This window comes from Felis catus, chromosome B1 (genome assembly GCF_018350175.1).
Source record: "Felis catus isolate Fca126 chromosome B1, F.catus_Fca126_mat1.0, whole genome shotgun sequence".
NCBI lineage: Eukaryota > Metazoa > Chordata > Mammalia > Carnivora > Felidae > Felis > Felis catus.
The window spans coordinates 14346758-14362226 of record NC_058371.1 but is presented as its reverse complement, the minus strand read 5'-3'; the positions used below and the strand labels follow the sequence as shown (position 1 = coordinate 14362226).

At 42.6% G+C, this 15469-nt stretch overlaps 1 protein-coding gene and 1 pseudogene across 4 annotated transcripts in view; both read right to left on the bottom strand.

Moving 5' to 3' along the window:
* The window catches only part of WWC2 (WW and C2 domain containing 2), a 210298-nt gene that overhangs the window by 86152 nt on the left and 108677 nt on the right, over nt 1-15469 (bottom strand). For 3 of the 4 annotated variants that reach the window (XM_045055201.1, XM_023252316.2, XM_023252317.2), the window contains 2 exons: nt 10747-10950; nt 9857-9933 (listed from right to left, as the gene is read on the bottom strand). In XM_045055201.1, the coding sequence (XP_044911136.1) occupies nt 9857-9933; nt 10747-10950 (281 nt within the window). Of the gene's footprint in view, nt 1-9856; nt 9934-10052; nt 10086-10746; nt 10951-15469 lie in introns of those variants that run through there. The other variant, XM_019828241.3, reaches the window with a different exon arrangement.
* On the bottom strand, nt 3777-4372 carry LOC102901929 (annotated as a pseudogene).

Below are 15469 nucleotides of genomic sequence, written 5' to 3'. Positions count from 1 at the left end.
GCTCAAGAGCAGCCTTTAGTCTTAGACTAATGTGGTCCCCCTACTGGGCTCTCTTTCTACCGCCCCAGAGCGTATGAGGTCTCTCCATTCTGGCTCATAGACCACAAACTATTCCGAGCCCTACGAGCTCTGAGAATTGTTTGCCCTGCTGCTTTCCTTCCCCATTCTGGTCATGTTTTATACCATGCTTAGTACTCAGAGATTTGAGGAGATCACACTGGAAGGCTCCAGGGCTTCTTCTTGTTCCTTCTCTCTCTGTAGCTCCTTCCTCTCTAGGATTCCCCACAAACTCCAGACGCTTCCACTTCACCGAACTTTATTCTTCTGTTTCTTCCGCTCAAGCACCCAAGGAGACTATGTTTTAGACCTTCTCCCTCCACTGGAGATGGTGTGATCTCAGGGCTCACCTACTCGGTTTCACTTCGGTAAGAGATTACAGTGTTCAACTGCCTGTTATCCAGTGTCTGAGAGCAGCTGTTTTATAGATGTTGTCCAGTTCTTTAGTTGTCAGCTGTTAGAAGCCAATTCCTATAGCAGCTAATCCTTCCTGGGCTGTAACGAGCCATTTCGAGCTTTTTTTTTTTTTCTTTTGCATTTTATTTTTTTTTTCAATATATGAAGTTTATTGTCAAATTGGTTTCCATACAACACCCAGTGCTCATCCCAAAAGGTGCCCTCTTCAATACCCATCACCCACCCTCTCCTCCCTCCCACCCCCCATCAACCCTCAGTTTGTTCTCAGTTTTTAAGAGTCTCTTATGCTTTGGCTCTCTCCCACTCTAACCTCTTTTTTTTTTCCTTCCCCTCCCCCATGGGTTTCTGTTAAGTTTCTCGGGATCCACATAAGAGTGAAACCATATGGTATCTGTCTTTCTCTCTATGGCTTATTTCACTTAGCATCACACTCTCCAGTTCCATCCATGTTGCTACAAAGGGCCAGATTTCATTCTTTCTCATTGCCACGTAGTACTCCGTTGTGTATATAAACCACAATTTCTTTATCCATTCATCAGTTGATGGACATTTAGGCTCTTTCCATAATTTGAGCCATTTCGAGCTTTTAAAGGAGATTTGTGGGAGGGGCGCCTTGGTGGCTCAGTCGCTTGAGCGCCCGACTTTGGCTCAGGTCATGATCTCACGGTTTGTGGCTTCGAGCCCCGCGTCGGGCTTTGTGATGACAGCTTCAGATTCTCTGTCTCCTTCTCTCTCTGCTCTTCCCCCGCTAGTGCACTCGCTCTCTCTCTCTCTCTCTCTCTCTCTCCAAAATAAAAACAAACATTAAAAATGTATATGTATTAAAAGATAAAAGAGATTTGTATGATTCCAACAGCCTACAAAATATCTCCCTTTTGGACCTATCTCCTCAATCTTCCTTTCTCTCTCTAAAGGCACATGATCTAAATCTGGTGTCCAATTGGCTAATCTCAAATCATGAAATTCTATTTTCCTATACCTTGAAGGAGCTCTCTGATTCCGGTTCTCTGATAAAGTAGAAACGGTTAGTACCATGTCTCCCGCTCTCAACTCTAGAAATAAACATGCACATGAAAATGCTGAAGATTACAAAATGCATATAGTATAAATATGCTATTTATTTATGTGAACACATTAGGTCAATGCATTTATTGTGCAAGTATCAAGAAAAAGTATCAGACTATAAGTACTAGTTTGAATATGTTCATTGTAGTATCTTTATCACATACAGTTTCACAAACCTGAACTCCCACGGCCTTTCAAAGATGAGAGAATGAGTTTCCGGGCTTTACAGAATCATTTAAAATTGATCGCTTACGAATTATCATTTTCCTGCCTGCCTGTGACTACATATTTTCTCATAAAAGAAGTTAATTGCATTTCATTTTATAAATTGCCGTCAGCATTACGGATGTAAGAATGTTTTTGAGTTAAGAGGGAGGAGATTGAAGGTCAGGGCCAGAGAGGCTGAGATGGTAGCTCATCTGGGTGAGAAGAAACGAAGCCTCTCCCCAACAGCACAGTGTCAATAAAGGATTTCTTTTCAAGTATATATTACTTCGCTTGCTGGATGGCCCCTGTCAAAGCTAGAAAAGGAGACCAAAATCCTTAGAGAGAAAGAGAGAAAGAAAATATGATGAAATCAATGGATGTGACGAAGTGTTCCAGAGTCACTTTCCTCAAGGTCTGAATACGGTTTTCGAAAAAAAGCGCTCCTGGGATATGAATTTTAATTACTTCAAGTTCCTAGCACGTCATCATAGAGACAACTATAATGTGGCTCTTGCATTCAGTAGAGTCCTCCTGCCTCCTTTTCTCTTTCAGTCTGCTCTCTCTCTTTCTTAAGGGATGTGAGTCAAGTCACATCATTCCTTTCGCTCACGATTGAGACCGGTGTACTATTTTCTAGCCCAGCACCGACTGCAATGCAAATTCATTTCTGAACGTCCTGAAGGAACGAGAGCCTTGCCTAACGTACGGTCTGGTGGCAGAGGCCTCAGTACTGCTCCAGCTCCTTCAATATCCGGTAGATCACAGCTGGAAGAACTTGGGACGTCCGCTAAGTCTTAAATGTAGCGTGAGTATAAAGACACCTCCTGTGTCGGGTCGAAAGACAAGCCTTATCGGCAGCAATGTACATTCGCAGAAGGCATGTTTTTTTCTTCATTGGAAGCACACCGCTAGGATTTTTGTGTTAGTTACATCGTTAGTTGAAGTGTAATAATTCGATGTTCACATGAGTTAACTCTATCCACAGGAAGGGACAAATTGAACTTTAACTGCCGTTCTTATAAATCTATGCACAAGATTACAAACAGGTAAGATTAGACACGACTTTTCCGAGTCCATCACCGCTGCTAAAAATAATTCAAAGTGAATTCACCTTAACAATGTGGGAGTAAATATATTTGAGAACAAAATATAGTACACAGTTTTTAACAGAAGTGGCTCACTAACCAGCCATGTGTTTGGAGTGGAGTGTATATAATTTAACTAAAGGGGCCTTATTTATTTATTTATCTATTTATTTATTTATTTTTGCAAAAGTAAAAGTTGGATCACATAATATGTTATAGTGCTCAATAAATTTCTCAAATGCATTTGTATTTCTAGGGATTTTCTTTTACACTTCTAACATTTTACTTCACTTTAATAAATAACAGTAATAATTTAAAATTCACCACCTATTTTCTCCACTAAATTTTCATCAACTCTCACCTATATGTAACTGGGAATATAAGTTGTGTGTGTGTGTGTTTATATGTTTAAATTTTATTATTATTAATTCCAGTGCAGTTAACATACAGTGTTATGTCAGTTTCAGGTGTACAATATAGTAATTCAACAGTTGCATGCATCACTCAGTGCTCATCAAGACAAGTGGACTCTTAATCCCCGTCACCTATTTCACCCCTCCCCTCTGGTAACCATCTATTTGTCCTCTCTAGTTAAAACTCTGGGGTTTTTTGGTCTCTTTTTCTTCTTTGATCGTTTGTTTCTTAAATTCCGCATATGAGTGAAATACTATGGTATTTGTCTTTGTCTGACTTTGCTTAGCATTATTCTCTCTAGATGCATCCATGTTGCTTCAAATGGCAAGATTTCATTCATTTTTTTATGGGTGAAAAAATATTCCACATGCACCGTACCTTCTTTATTCATTCATCTATCGATGGCCACTTGGGCTGCATCCATATATTTGCTATTATAAATAATGCCGCAATAAACATGGGGATGCACATCTCTCTCCAAGTTAATGTTTTGTATTCTTTGGGTAAACACCCAGTGGTGCAATTCCTGGATTTCTTTTTCTATTTTTCTTTTTTCTTTCTTCTTTTTTTTTTTTTTTTAGCTTTGAGGCATCTTACAAAAAGCTGGCACTCATATACGTAAACTAACAAGAACTTAAAATTCATCACACATTGACTTCATTTACTAGCTTGACTTTCTAGTCAATCTTTAGCTTCACTGACTTTGGCTGCTATATAAGGAGATCCTCCCTTGTCTGGATGATTGAAAAGCATAATTTGTCAATAAGCAGCTCTTATTTTTCCTTTATTAACAGTAGGGCTTACATCTACTATTAACACTGCTTCTCGTTTTGTCCCTTCAAACCCACCTCTCTGATATTCTCCATTGACGCAGATTTTGGTAGACTTCGGAAAGCTGGTCTTACTCGAGGCTCCACACGTTTCGTGGCTTGCACAACATAATGGCCTGTGAATCCTGCTGCGGCAACGGTCAGTCCGACTGCGACCGCTGTACTGGCAATGGCTGTGGCTCGGCGCCCCGGGCTCCAGGCGGAGTGCAGTTCATCCCGGTCCAAAGCCACAGCCGCCAATTCCACGCCTCCACCAGACAGTGAGGTGGCCACCACCAGTAGGCACAGAACCGGTTTTTAATTTTTTTAGAACCTCCATTACTGTCTTCCACAGTGGCTGCACCAGTTTGCATTCCCCCCAACACTGCATGAGGGTTCCTTTCTTTCCATATTCTCGCCAACACCTGTTTCTTGTGTTTTTGATTTTAGCCACTCTGACAGGTATGCGCTGACATATCCCTGTGGTTCTGATTTGATTTCCCTGATGATAGTGATGTTAAGCATCTTTTCAAGTGTCTGTTGGCCATCTGGATATCTTCCTTGGAGAAATGTCTGTTCATGTTTTCTGCCCATTTTTTAATTGGATTGTTTGCTTTTTTGAGTTGTACAACTTCTTTATATATTTTGGACACGAACCCTTTTTTGGATATGTCATTTGCAAACGTCTTCTCTCATTCACTAGGTTGTCCTTTAGTTTTGTTGTTTCCTTTGCTGTGCAGAAGCTTTTTATCTTGATGTAGTCCGATAGTTTATTTTTGCTTATGTTTCCCTTGCTTCAGGAGACATATCTGAAAAGATGCTGCTATGATTTTTCTAGGATTTTTATGGTTCCAGTTCTCATATTTAGGTCTTGAATTCATTTTGAGTTTATTCTTTGTGTATGGTGTAAGAAAATGTCCAGTTTCGTTCTTTTGCAGAGAGCTGACCAGTTTTCCCAGCACAATTTGTTGAAGAGACTATCTTTTTCCCATTGCATATTCTTGCCTCCTCTGTTGAAAATTAATTGATCATATAATTGTGGGTTTATTTCTGGGCTTTCTATTCTGTTCCATTGATCTATGTGTCTATTTTTATGTCAGCACCATACTGTTTTGATCACTACAGCTTTGTAATATAACTTGAAGTTTGGAATTATGACACTTACAGCTTTGTTTTTGTTTTTTAGTTTTGTCATGATTGCTTTGGCTATTCAGGGTCTTCTGTGGTTCCATACAAATTTTAGGACTGTTTGCTCTAGCTCTCTGAAAAATGTTGGTATTTTCATAGAGACTGCATTAAAGGTGTAAATTGCTTGGGTAGTTTAGACATCTTAACCATATTGTTCCTCTAATCCATGAGCGTGGAATGTCTTTCCATTTCTTTTTGTTGTCTTCAATTTCTTTGATTAATGTTTTATAGTTTTCAGCGCACAGATCTTTTACTTCATCGATGACATTCATTCCTAGGTATTTTCTTTTTTTTGATACAATTGTACATGGGATTGATTCCTTAATTTCTCTTTTTGCTGCTTCATTATGAGTGTACAGAAATGCAACCGGTTTCTGTATACTGATTTTGTATCCTGCAACCTTACTGAATTCATTTATCAGTTCTGGTAGTTTCTTGGTGGACTCTTTGGCATTTCCTATATGTAGTATTATGTCATCTGCAAATGGTGAAGGTTTTACTTCTTCCTTACCAGTTTGGATGGCTTCTATTTCTCTTTGTGGTCTGACTGCTGTGGCTAGGCCTTCCAGTACTATGTTGAATAAAAGTCCGTTTAAGAAAGGACATCCTTGTTTTGTTCCTGACCTTAGGGGGAAAGCTCTCAGTGTTTCACCACTGAGTCCAATGTTAGCTGTGGGTTTTTCCTATCTGGCCTTTATTGTGTTGAGGTATGTTTCCTCTAACCTACTTCATTGAGAGTTTTTACCATGAATGTATGTTATGGCGTATAAGTTTTTTAAAATATCAGCTGAATTTAAAGTTTTAGCTTGTACGAGATATTCCATTCTCTATCCCAAGAAGGCTATGGTCTAAGTATCTATTATGAATAAAGTAAATAGTATTTTTTCCCAGTTTCCTGAGAAATAGCTGACTTCCCTGTAGAAATAATAAATTTTGCAGTAAAAAGTTTTTACGTTCCTCTTCCCAAGAAAGATTTTCTCGTACCATTAAATGACACCTCTAAAACTCATGAGTATATTAATAAAAAGCATGAACTTACTTATTTCACCATTTCAATAATGAGGAATAAGATGTCAAGAAGTACTATTCTCCCTTGACCAAGGGGGAAAAGAAAACCCAATCATCACCAATACCTATGACCTAAAACAGATGTTTTAGATAGATGTTCCTAAGCACCTAGCTCCCCAATACTTGACCAACTAGCTCTAATTCAGTAAAACAAGTGCACGACATCTACTTACGCCATTACATCAAGATAATGAAGCATGACGCTAGTGTTTGGCTCTGCCTGAACAACTGCTGGTGACCAAAAATGCAGGCAGGTACTTGAGACCCCAAAGCAAGGAAGAGTTAGCTCATTCATGAGTTATTATTTCTGTGGCATCAGCTTGGGACAGGGACTAACAGACACAGGGATTTCTAAAGGGGAGGCAAGCCAAGAAGGGCCAAGTTACCAACATCTATGAGACTCTGCCAAGTCACCCATCCACTTCCGGATGGCGGGGGCATTCCAAAAGGGCTACCTGGCCAAAATGTGCACAAACAGCAGAGCGAGGGCACCATCTGATTCACAGTGTTCAGACCACGACAGTAGCAGCATAGACCACAAGGGCCAATTTCTGTGGGAGTGCTTATAAAAAGGCATTTACACTGACAGGAAGTGTTAAACTATTCACGAACGACAAAGACGAAGACAGTCATTTCTGATCTCCCACATTCCAGCTGGTTATTAATGTCTTACACCCTCTTCTGGAGGGAAGCGCTTTCTTGAGGCGGGCACTCCCTTATAGCTCATTTTTGTGGCCTCACAGTGATGAAATATATATATGAAATAGAGACTGCTGATAGTAAGAGTACATCAAACCTGGGGCAAGACAAGCTTTATCTAAGAGGGCCAGCTGCATTAGGAGACAGGTCTGGGGAATGTGACCACTTGGGGTCTCCTGGGATCCCCCAATTCCAATGGGGCTTCATTTCCTTCTAAACGGTTTATGTGGATGAGATAGCCTACATGCGTTTGCTTTTAAATCTTTTCTTTGGTTTACATCTTTCCTAAAAGGAAAAAATGGAACGCTATTCCTCACGTAATATTCCATTTACAACGTGTTTTACAAAGATAAGAACTGTGAAAAACTGTTAAAATTTCAAAGGGCAATCATAAGTGATCATTTCCTGAGAAGTGCATAGCTCAAGTGAGTGCTGAAGTTTACTAAGAGTAAATTGGACAAAATATCCTCATTTCCATTTTTTAGGTAAGGTAACTAGCCAAGCAGATCACAGAAATGTGTAGACACAGGACTGAGGTACAACAACAAGGCATCTGACCAGCCATCGCATGATATTCTCAAGAAACGTACAGAGGAATATGGTGGGCTGACGGAGTAAAGGGTCAGTGATACACTGGACGGATGTTTATGGCAGAATGACACAGAACACTTCTATTAATGATTTCATAAATTAAACCAAGAAATCCAAACTGAAGGGAGATACAGCTTCTAAGAATACAAACTGTTTTCACACTCTTCCTCTGAGAACAAATAGAAAAGTTGTGAGAAAAAACAAAACAAAACAAAACAAAACATCTACATGAAGACACGGGAGAACTACCAAGGCAGCAGGAACTTGTGCTAAAGACTCAAAAGGTAAGGAAAGCTCATAGGATCCAGACTAGGTGATGTTTTTCCTTTTGAAGCATTTGTGTGTACAACAGAGAGGCTGAAAAGGTGGGAGAAGACAGCGACTGAAGCCACAAGTACAGAGCTATTATCGATCCCATAGAGGTGAGAGGTTCAGGGGAGAGATTTGGAGTTTGACCTCAGTCGAGCAGAAGGGGCCCTCATAAACGTTCTCAAATTTCAGTTGGGATTTTGAAGAGCTCTGCCCTAAGAGAAAGGGTAGACGGGAAATAGACCCGCTCTTAGAAGAAGAATGAAGCCCAGATTTCAGAGAGCTTGATCCGAGACGGATTTATAATTATCGGCCCCTGGCCTAACTGCCCATGAGAAGCAAAACTGAATCCTCACTGAAGGATGACAAGATCATCCCAAAGTTCAAATTATCCTTATACTTCCTCATTCATAATACGTGGCTCTTAATAAAAAGTAAGCAGCGATACGAAGCTTGCCCAGATAGTGACCAAAAGTCACGAGAAACAAACAGACCACATTGAAGAATCCACCGCATAGGAAATCTAGACATTGCATTAATAAAGATGTGGAGCTCAAAAGCAACGGATTATTTTGTTCAAAAACCTACATATCAGTGTGCAGAATGTGGGCAAGTAACTAGAAATAAAAAATACTCCAATAGAAATTTTAGAACTGAAAAAGACACAGTGGAGAATTAAGCTGAAATCAGTAAAAAAAAAAAAAAAAAGGTAAGAAAATCCTCAACTGTTTAAAAATTAATACCCTTATGTGAGAAATCATAAAGAGTTAGAAAATATTTTGAACTGATAATAAAAATACAAAGTTCAAAACCTGGGGGATGAATACAGAAGCTATGTGTAAAAAGTAGTTTAAACCTTAAGGGCAGGTATCAGGAAATTAGAAGGCCCGAAGCCCTTTGTCAGCAAGTGCTAAGTTGAAGCATGTGTGTTTTCCGACATGGCCAGTCCTCTCTGAGTTTCACACCAAATGAAAACGTGTACTTACGTGCACCAAAAGACATGCATCACAGAAAGGTATTTTTTTTAATTACCGGAAATCGGAATAAACGCTAACGTACATCGGTAGTTAGACGAGATACAGAAATCAGGGTGTGCAGACAAAAGTGGGATGCTTTAACGCAGTAAAGGCTAACGTGGATGAATCTCCAAATGTTCCTTCAAGGGAAGCCATTCGTGATACGTACGGTAACATTCCGTTTTACAAAATCCAAAGCGAGCAAGCAAAAAATTCCCCTACCACGTTGAGGCGGCCAGTGTTACCTTTCGGGAGAAGGACAGCGTCGGTGCAGGGACGCAGTGGGGGCTTCTGGAGTCACGATAATAACCTACTTCGTGACCTACGTCCTGGTTGCATGAATGCAGTTACCTGACGAACGGTCTTTCGGACTCCAAACATCAAGGATACACAAGGTCTGGCCTTAGCAGCAGTTCGGTCAAAAAGATTCAAGGTAAAGATCAGGAAACAAAGCCATGAGGCAGTGTGAGGAACGAGTGAAGTCTGACCGAGAGAAGGGATGATGTGGGAACACGATTTGTGGGCACCTGTAAGCACCGGCTTGTCCAACGGGAGGGCAGTTACCCTCAGCTCTGGAAGACGCTGTCCAGCATGGTCAGGCAAGGTTACAGAGACTCAAATTTCGATTTAATATACTAAATATTCTAAGTCTATTGTAATGTCACATTAGTGTACATTAAATAAGTACATTTAACATACTGGGTGCGCATAATACACGTAACACGATGCAGGTAATAACAATCCCCGAGTAACGGAACACACGGTGTCTCCAACAAGGACGGTCTCGGGCACTGAACGTGGTAACAAAGGCAGAATGGTCAGCTTCCGGGAAAAGTGGAGGACGTTCCTGCCAGATCCCTAAAGCCCTCTCCGTCACCCTCAGATTCGATGCCTATGTTAAACATAGAACCATGATAAAGAAAAACCTTACCCTTAATCGCGTAGTGGAGATCTCCGCTTTTAAAATATCGGGATCGTACTTAGTGCTGGATGAAGATCCTGAGAATACTTTTCAAAGAGAAAAAAGAAAAAAAAAAAAAAGAACTTTTACCAGTTGTAGAACTAGCTCTCAGCTTGGAATTTACAAACTCTAAAAACGAGATTTACATGCTTTTGTGGATACTTACTTTATAACTCCTTTATTGTCATTCATCAGACACCTAAATATAAAAAGTAGTCTTCAAACCTTTATACTTTTTTTTTAAAAACAACTCAAGAAAGAGGAATGCCTTAAAGACCATGGAGCCTACTGGTTTCTGGATTTCACACCTATGTACGAACTCTCAGAGGACCTTCCTGTGCACACGGTTTGTCAGAGCTGTGCGTTACCCAGAAACCGGTAATTTAAGCAGAACTTCTGAGCCGCTCACATCAAAACTGCTTCTTTAAACAAACCAGCTCCAGGCGATCCATTTCTGAGATGTAAGCGGGTGATCGACAGAAAACTTCATTCCAGCCAACAGTTCTAGCTCCTCCCACTAAAATATTGTAGAAGAGCAGCAAAGGGGGCCGAATTATTTGCCTTGACCCGCAGAGGTAAACATTAACTCATAAATAAATAAAAGGCAAACAGGCAGAGGAGTGAAAACCACCAGGGATTGATGATCCACAAATGAGGGAGGGACTGCTGCCTGGACGGAGGGGAGGCGCCTTGCTGAGAAGTCTGCGGGGTGCCCTCGCCCTCTCTCCTGGCTTCCGGGGACTTTTTCTGCCTAGGAAGGGACAGGCCTCAACAGGCAACTCCAGCGAAACGCAGGTGGCCTTCTCTTAGCTACACTTTGGTCCCCATTCTCACAGTCTGAACAGCCGCACTGCACTTACAGCTTGTGTGAGAACTTGACTTCTCCTTATAGGCGTCATTTAATCGTACATATTCATCGAGGGCCAGGGCCAGTCTTTGCTCCTTCACGTGGTACAGCTCCTTCTGTGTCCTGAGAGCATCCTGGGCCACCGAGAGATAGTCCTTGAGCATCTTCTCCTGTTCCCCCCTCCACTGTTTTCGTGGATCTTCAATCTGTGTGGTTTCTGAAAATACACCAGGTGGGTTATTGTTGAGAATTTAATGATTTTTTTTTTGGATTATCTAAGCTTTAAAAAAAAAAAAAAACTTACCAGCTTTAAGTCTTATATACTCTGGGCAGTTTGTTGGTTATTTGTGAAGTGACTTCTCCAGAAATCTGATACAAGTTTTATTTATCCCCAGGGCTCCCCACAGTCCACTCCCTTTCAGATCATTAACACTTTATCTCACTGGGAAGCCATCCTACACCAAGTTGCCAAAGTCGGCTTCCTTAGCTGGGGTCCCGCCATGCCTCTCAAGAATTCTCTGGCTCCCCAACACCCACAGAATAAAAGCCAAGCTATTTATGCCAGCATTCAAGGCCCTGTGTGATCTGAACCCAATCCGCTTCCCACGGTGCATGTTTCCATTTACTTAATCCGGGACGCCATGTTGCCCTCTACATCAGCGCTACTCAGAGTCTCTGCGGGCAGACTACACGGGTCCCCGAACTCTCTTACACGTCCACTGCAAAAAGTAGAGAAGTCACGAGGAAACATTTTGAAATCTTCATGGCAATTTTATATAGTTATTGTATAGTGATGACTCTAATAATATTGGGGCTTGCATTTTCTACTTTCTTTTCCCTTTTTCAAGGAATTCATTTTTACTGTACTTTACAAAAATATCTGTCATTCCACAGTGGGTTTGACATTTAAAAACAAGCCCAACACAGAAGCCAAAAAGCCAAACCAAAGCCTGGTCCTGGTTGAAGAACACTCTACGGCCCGGTTCTTGGTTCTGCAGTCTTGGATACTAGAATCGCCCAGAGAGCTCTTACAAAAAGAAAATCCCAGCCCATTAGAGTTTCTGTGGGTAGAACCCAAGCAATGGCGGGCTTCAAAGTTCCACAAGAGATTCCAACGAACCCCTCTGCAATGGCCCACACACTGCCTTCTCCACGAAATTATCCAAACGATCCAATCTCGAGCCTGCCCAAACTTGCCCGCCCTGCCTCGCCCATTCCTCCCCACGGAAACCGCAAAGAAGGCTCTGGCCAGCGCTCTCTCCGTTGCTGCTCCTGCCTCCTGACCGAACCAGGGGCTTCCCCCTGTGGCCCTGCAAGCATGGACAGGGGGACTGTGGTACAACTTCCTTCCATGGCACCGACCTCCCTGTGCTGACAGGCAGTCACCTCTCTGAATTCAATCAGTTACCGCCAAAACAGGTGTGTCAAAGCGGGTCTGCCGCTGTATGAATACGAGAACCTGTTCCCGACCAATTAGGACAGGAAAATTAATTTGTTAATTTGCTGGAATGTTCCATGACACGTGCTGTTTAAGATGTTTTGCGTGTGAAGCCCAATCTTCCGGCACCCCAACTCAGTATTACTGGTTGGCCCCGGAGGCTGCAGTGAGTCAAAACCCAGACAGTGATATGAGGGAATCCGATGTGGACCACGAGAACCTCTAGGGGCCAGGCTGGTTCTGGAAACTTCTAACTAATGTGGTGTCTGGGGATAAAGGATAACACTAAACTGGAGTGGTTCAGCTATGAACCCTGGGTCCCCTTAGGGCTTAGAGAGGCTTTGGATGATTTACAAAATGGCCTGAGTTAGCCAGACACATTGCAGCCACTGACTCGGGCCTAGAATCTCTGCTTCACGATCACTGGTACAAAAAGTTGAGCGTCCTCTAAAGTAGTATTTTGAACTCTCATTTTGCTTTAAAGTTTCGTTTGGTTTATTTATTTTGAGAAAGAGAAAGAGGAGTGCAAGCAGGGGTGGGGCCGAGAGAGAAGGAGAGACAGAGAATCTCAAGCAGGCTCTGCACTGCCAGCATGGAGCCTCGATGTGGGGCTCCACACTGGAACCGTGAGATCGTGACCTGGGCCGAATCCAAGAGTTGGGTGCTTAACCGATTGAGCCACCCAGGTGTCCCCTGAACTCTAATTTTTAAAGACGTAAATATTCCAACATGCAAAAGAGGCATGTCTCATGTAATTAAGAGAAAAAAAAAACATGCTGGAGTCAATGTCTAAAGAGATGTAGGAGGGGACAGTCCCGGCTGGACAGCCCCTCCAGCCCAGAATCCTCAAGGACATCATCACGGTGGGGCAGCCCAGCCACCTTGGAGAATAAGGAGAACGGGCAGTTGTCAGCTAATTAAGAGCCTAAACTTCTCTTTCTTCTTTTTTTTTTTTACATTTATTTATTTTTGAGAGACACAGAGAGACAGAGCCCAAGTGGGGGAAGGGCAGAGAGAGGAGGAGGTACAGAATCCGAAGCAAGCTCCAGGCTCTGAGCTGTCAGCGTGGAGCCCGACGCGAGGCTCAAACTCACAAACCGTGAGATCATGACCTGAGCTGAAGTCGGAGGCTTAACCTACTGAGCCACCCAGGCGCCCCAAGAGCCTAAACTTCTCAATTGACGATATTCATTACAACTCAGGTCTCCGGCTATCCAAGCATTTCCAACATGTAAACGCCATCTGACTCAAAGTCCAGAACTCATCCTCTAACGAATGGGAATTTATGGTCTTAGAAAAGTTTTCCCCATTGTGGATGACCTGTAATAATCCTCACCTCCTCATATTCCTGACCCTTGAATATGGGCTAGACCTAGTAATCTGCTTCTAATGAGTACGACAGGGATGGCACTTGGGACTAGATTACAAAAGGCCGTGCGGGCCACCTTGTGCGTGCCCTCCCTCCCTGGCTCTTGGCTTTCCTTCCGTGGTGAAGCAAACCGCCATGTTGTAAGCTGTGCTATGGAGAGACCCACGTGACAAGAAATGAGGGGGGGCCGCTGGCCCACAGCCAACAAGGACCTGAATCCTGACAACCACCACGTGAGTGAGCGTGGAGGCGGATCCTCCCCCAGCAAACCTGGCTGACACCCTGAGGACAGACAGCCTGTGACGCGGCGAGCCAGAGGATCCCGCGAAGCCTTGCCTGGACTCATCACCCACAGGAACCATGAGGTAATAAATGTATTGTGAGCCACTGGGTTTGGGGGTGATGTGTCCCAGTGAGATATATAACTAATAAACTACACAACTAAAGGGATGATACAAAAACAAAGTGCAGGTGAACAACTTGAGATATTCGTAAGTTGCAATAGTTACAGGAAGATATGTACCCCGAGTTCTCCCTCAGTATCTTCAGAGGTTTCGTCTACTCGTATTTTCTCTACGTATTGGGGAACTGGTGTAGTTTCACTAAAATACCTGTCGATGCCTAAATTGCCACAAAACACTGAAAGTAACGTTGACATTTAAATGAATAAAGTGCAATAATAATAATAACAATAATAATAATAATAACAATAATAATAAACGAGCATTTATTTGGACAGATCAGCAGAAACACTCCAGTAGGCTGGTTTAAATACTATATGCTACAAGAGCTGCAGCGGGAACATTTACATTTCTGAAATGCCGTACAAATCAAATGCCGTACAAATCAAATATGAGCTACAAAGAGGGTTCCCGAAGGCACCTCCGAAGGCTTCATAAAGCAGGATCGTGCTTCATCTCCATTTGGTTGTATCTGCTGAACGGACTGTGAAGAATTTTTATTAAATGTAAATACTAAAAAAGTGCATTATAAAGACGTGGTATGTTAGTGTTAAGACCTGGTGACCCTGGGAAGTCACTGTGTCAGAATGCTGTATAATTTGCATGATGTCTGCGAAAACGTCACGTGCCTCGAGGGAACGGACATGGCGTCAGTTTTAGATGTGGGACTTTACAGACAGAGAACACGGTTGTGAGTTCTAAGAGCTTTACCATGGAAGATCACATCAGATTCTTGAAAGGAACGTGATTTCTGTCTATCACGCCTATTTCTGTCCTTTCTGTCGTGCTCGGGAAGAATGGATGAAACAAACATGAGTAGCTTTCCTTGTCTTCCTTTCTAGAAAATATCCGCTATGCTTATTATCTGTTGTTACTTCTGCAGACAAGTACCGACCACCTGCTACACACAACAGGGAAACAAGATGTTCAGGCGTGAGTCCCTCCTTTCAAGAACTTACAAAATACAGAAAAACTTCTGACATATGAATTAAACACACACACACACACACACACACACACACACACACACACACATGTCTGTGCAGTAAAAAGTGACAAAAGCCTTGAGAGGAGAATGCGGTGCCACGGCCGTTTAGAGACACAGGGTTTTCTCTGGTTGAAAAGGAATGTTCCATGCAACAGGCAGTGATGGAACCGGGTTTTGGAAGGTTCCAGACAATGGCCCCTCAGGACTTGGCTCCTGTTGACTTCTCCAGTCACCTCCCAAGACCCCCACAAAGACACACACCAGCCTTCAGCTGCTCTGCATTTCTTTCTTTCATCAAGCCCTGTTTTCTGTGGCCTCTCTAGACTTCGGCTTTAACTTGTGGTCTCTCTTCTTCCGGGAAGGTATCCTTCTCCCAACCCCCAAACCCTACCCCAGCCCCTCTTCCCCCAGGCCCGGTTCACTCAGTCATTCTTTGGGTATCAGCTCAAAGCACTGTCTCTAGCAGCCTCAGCGACACCC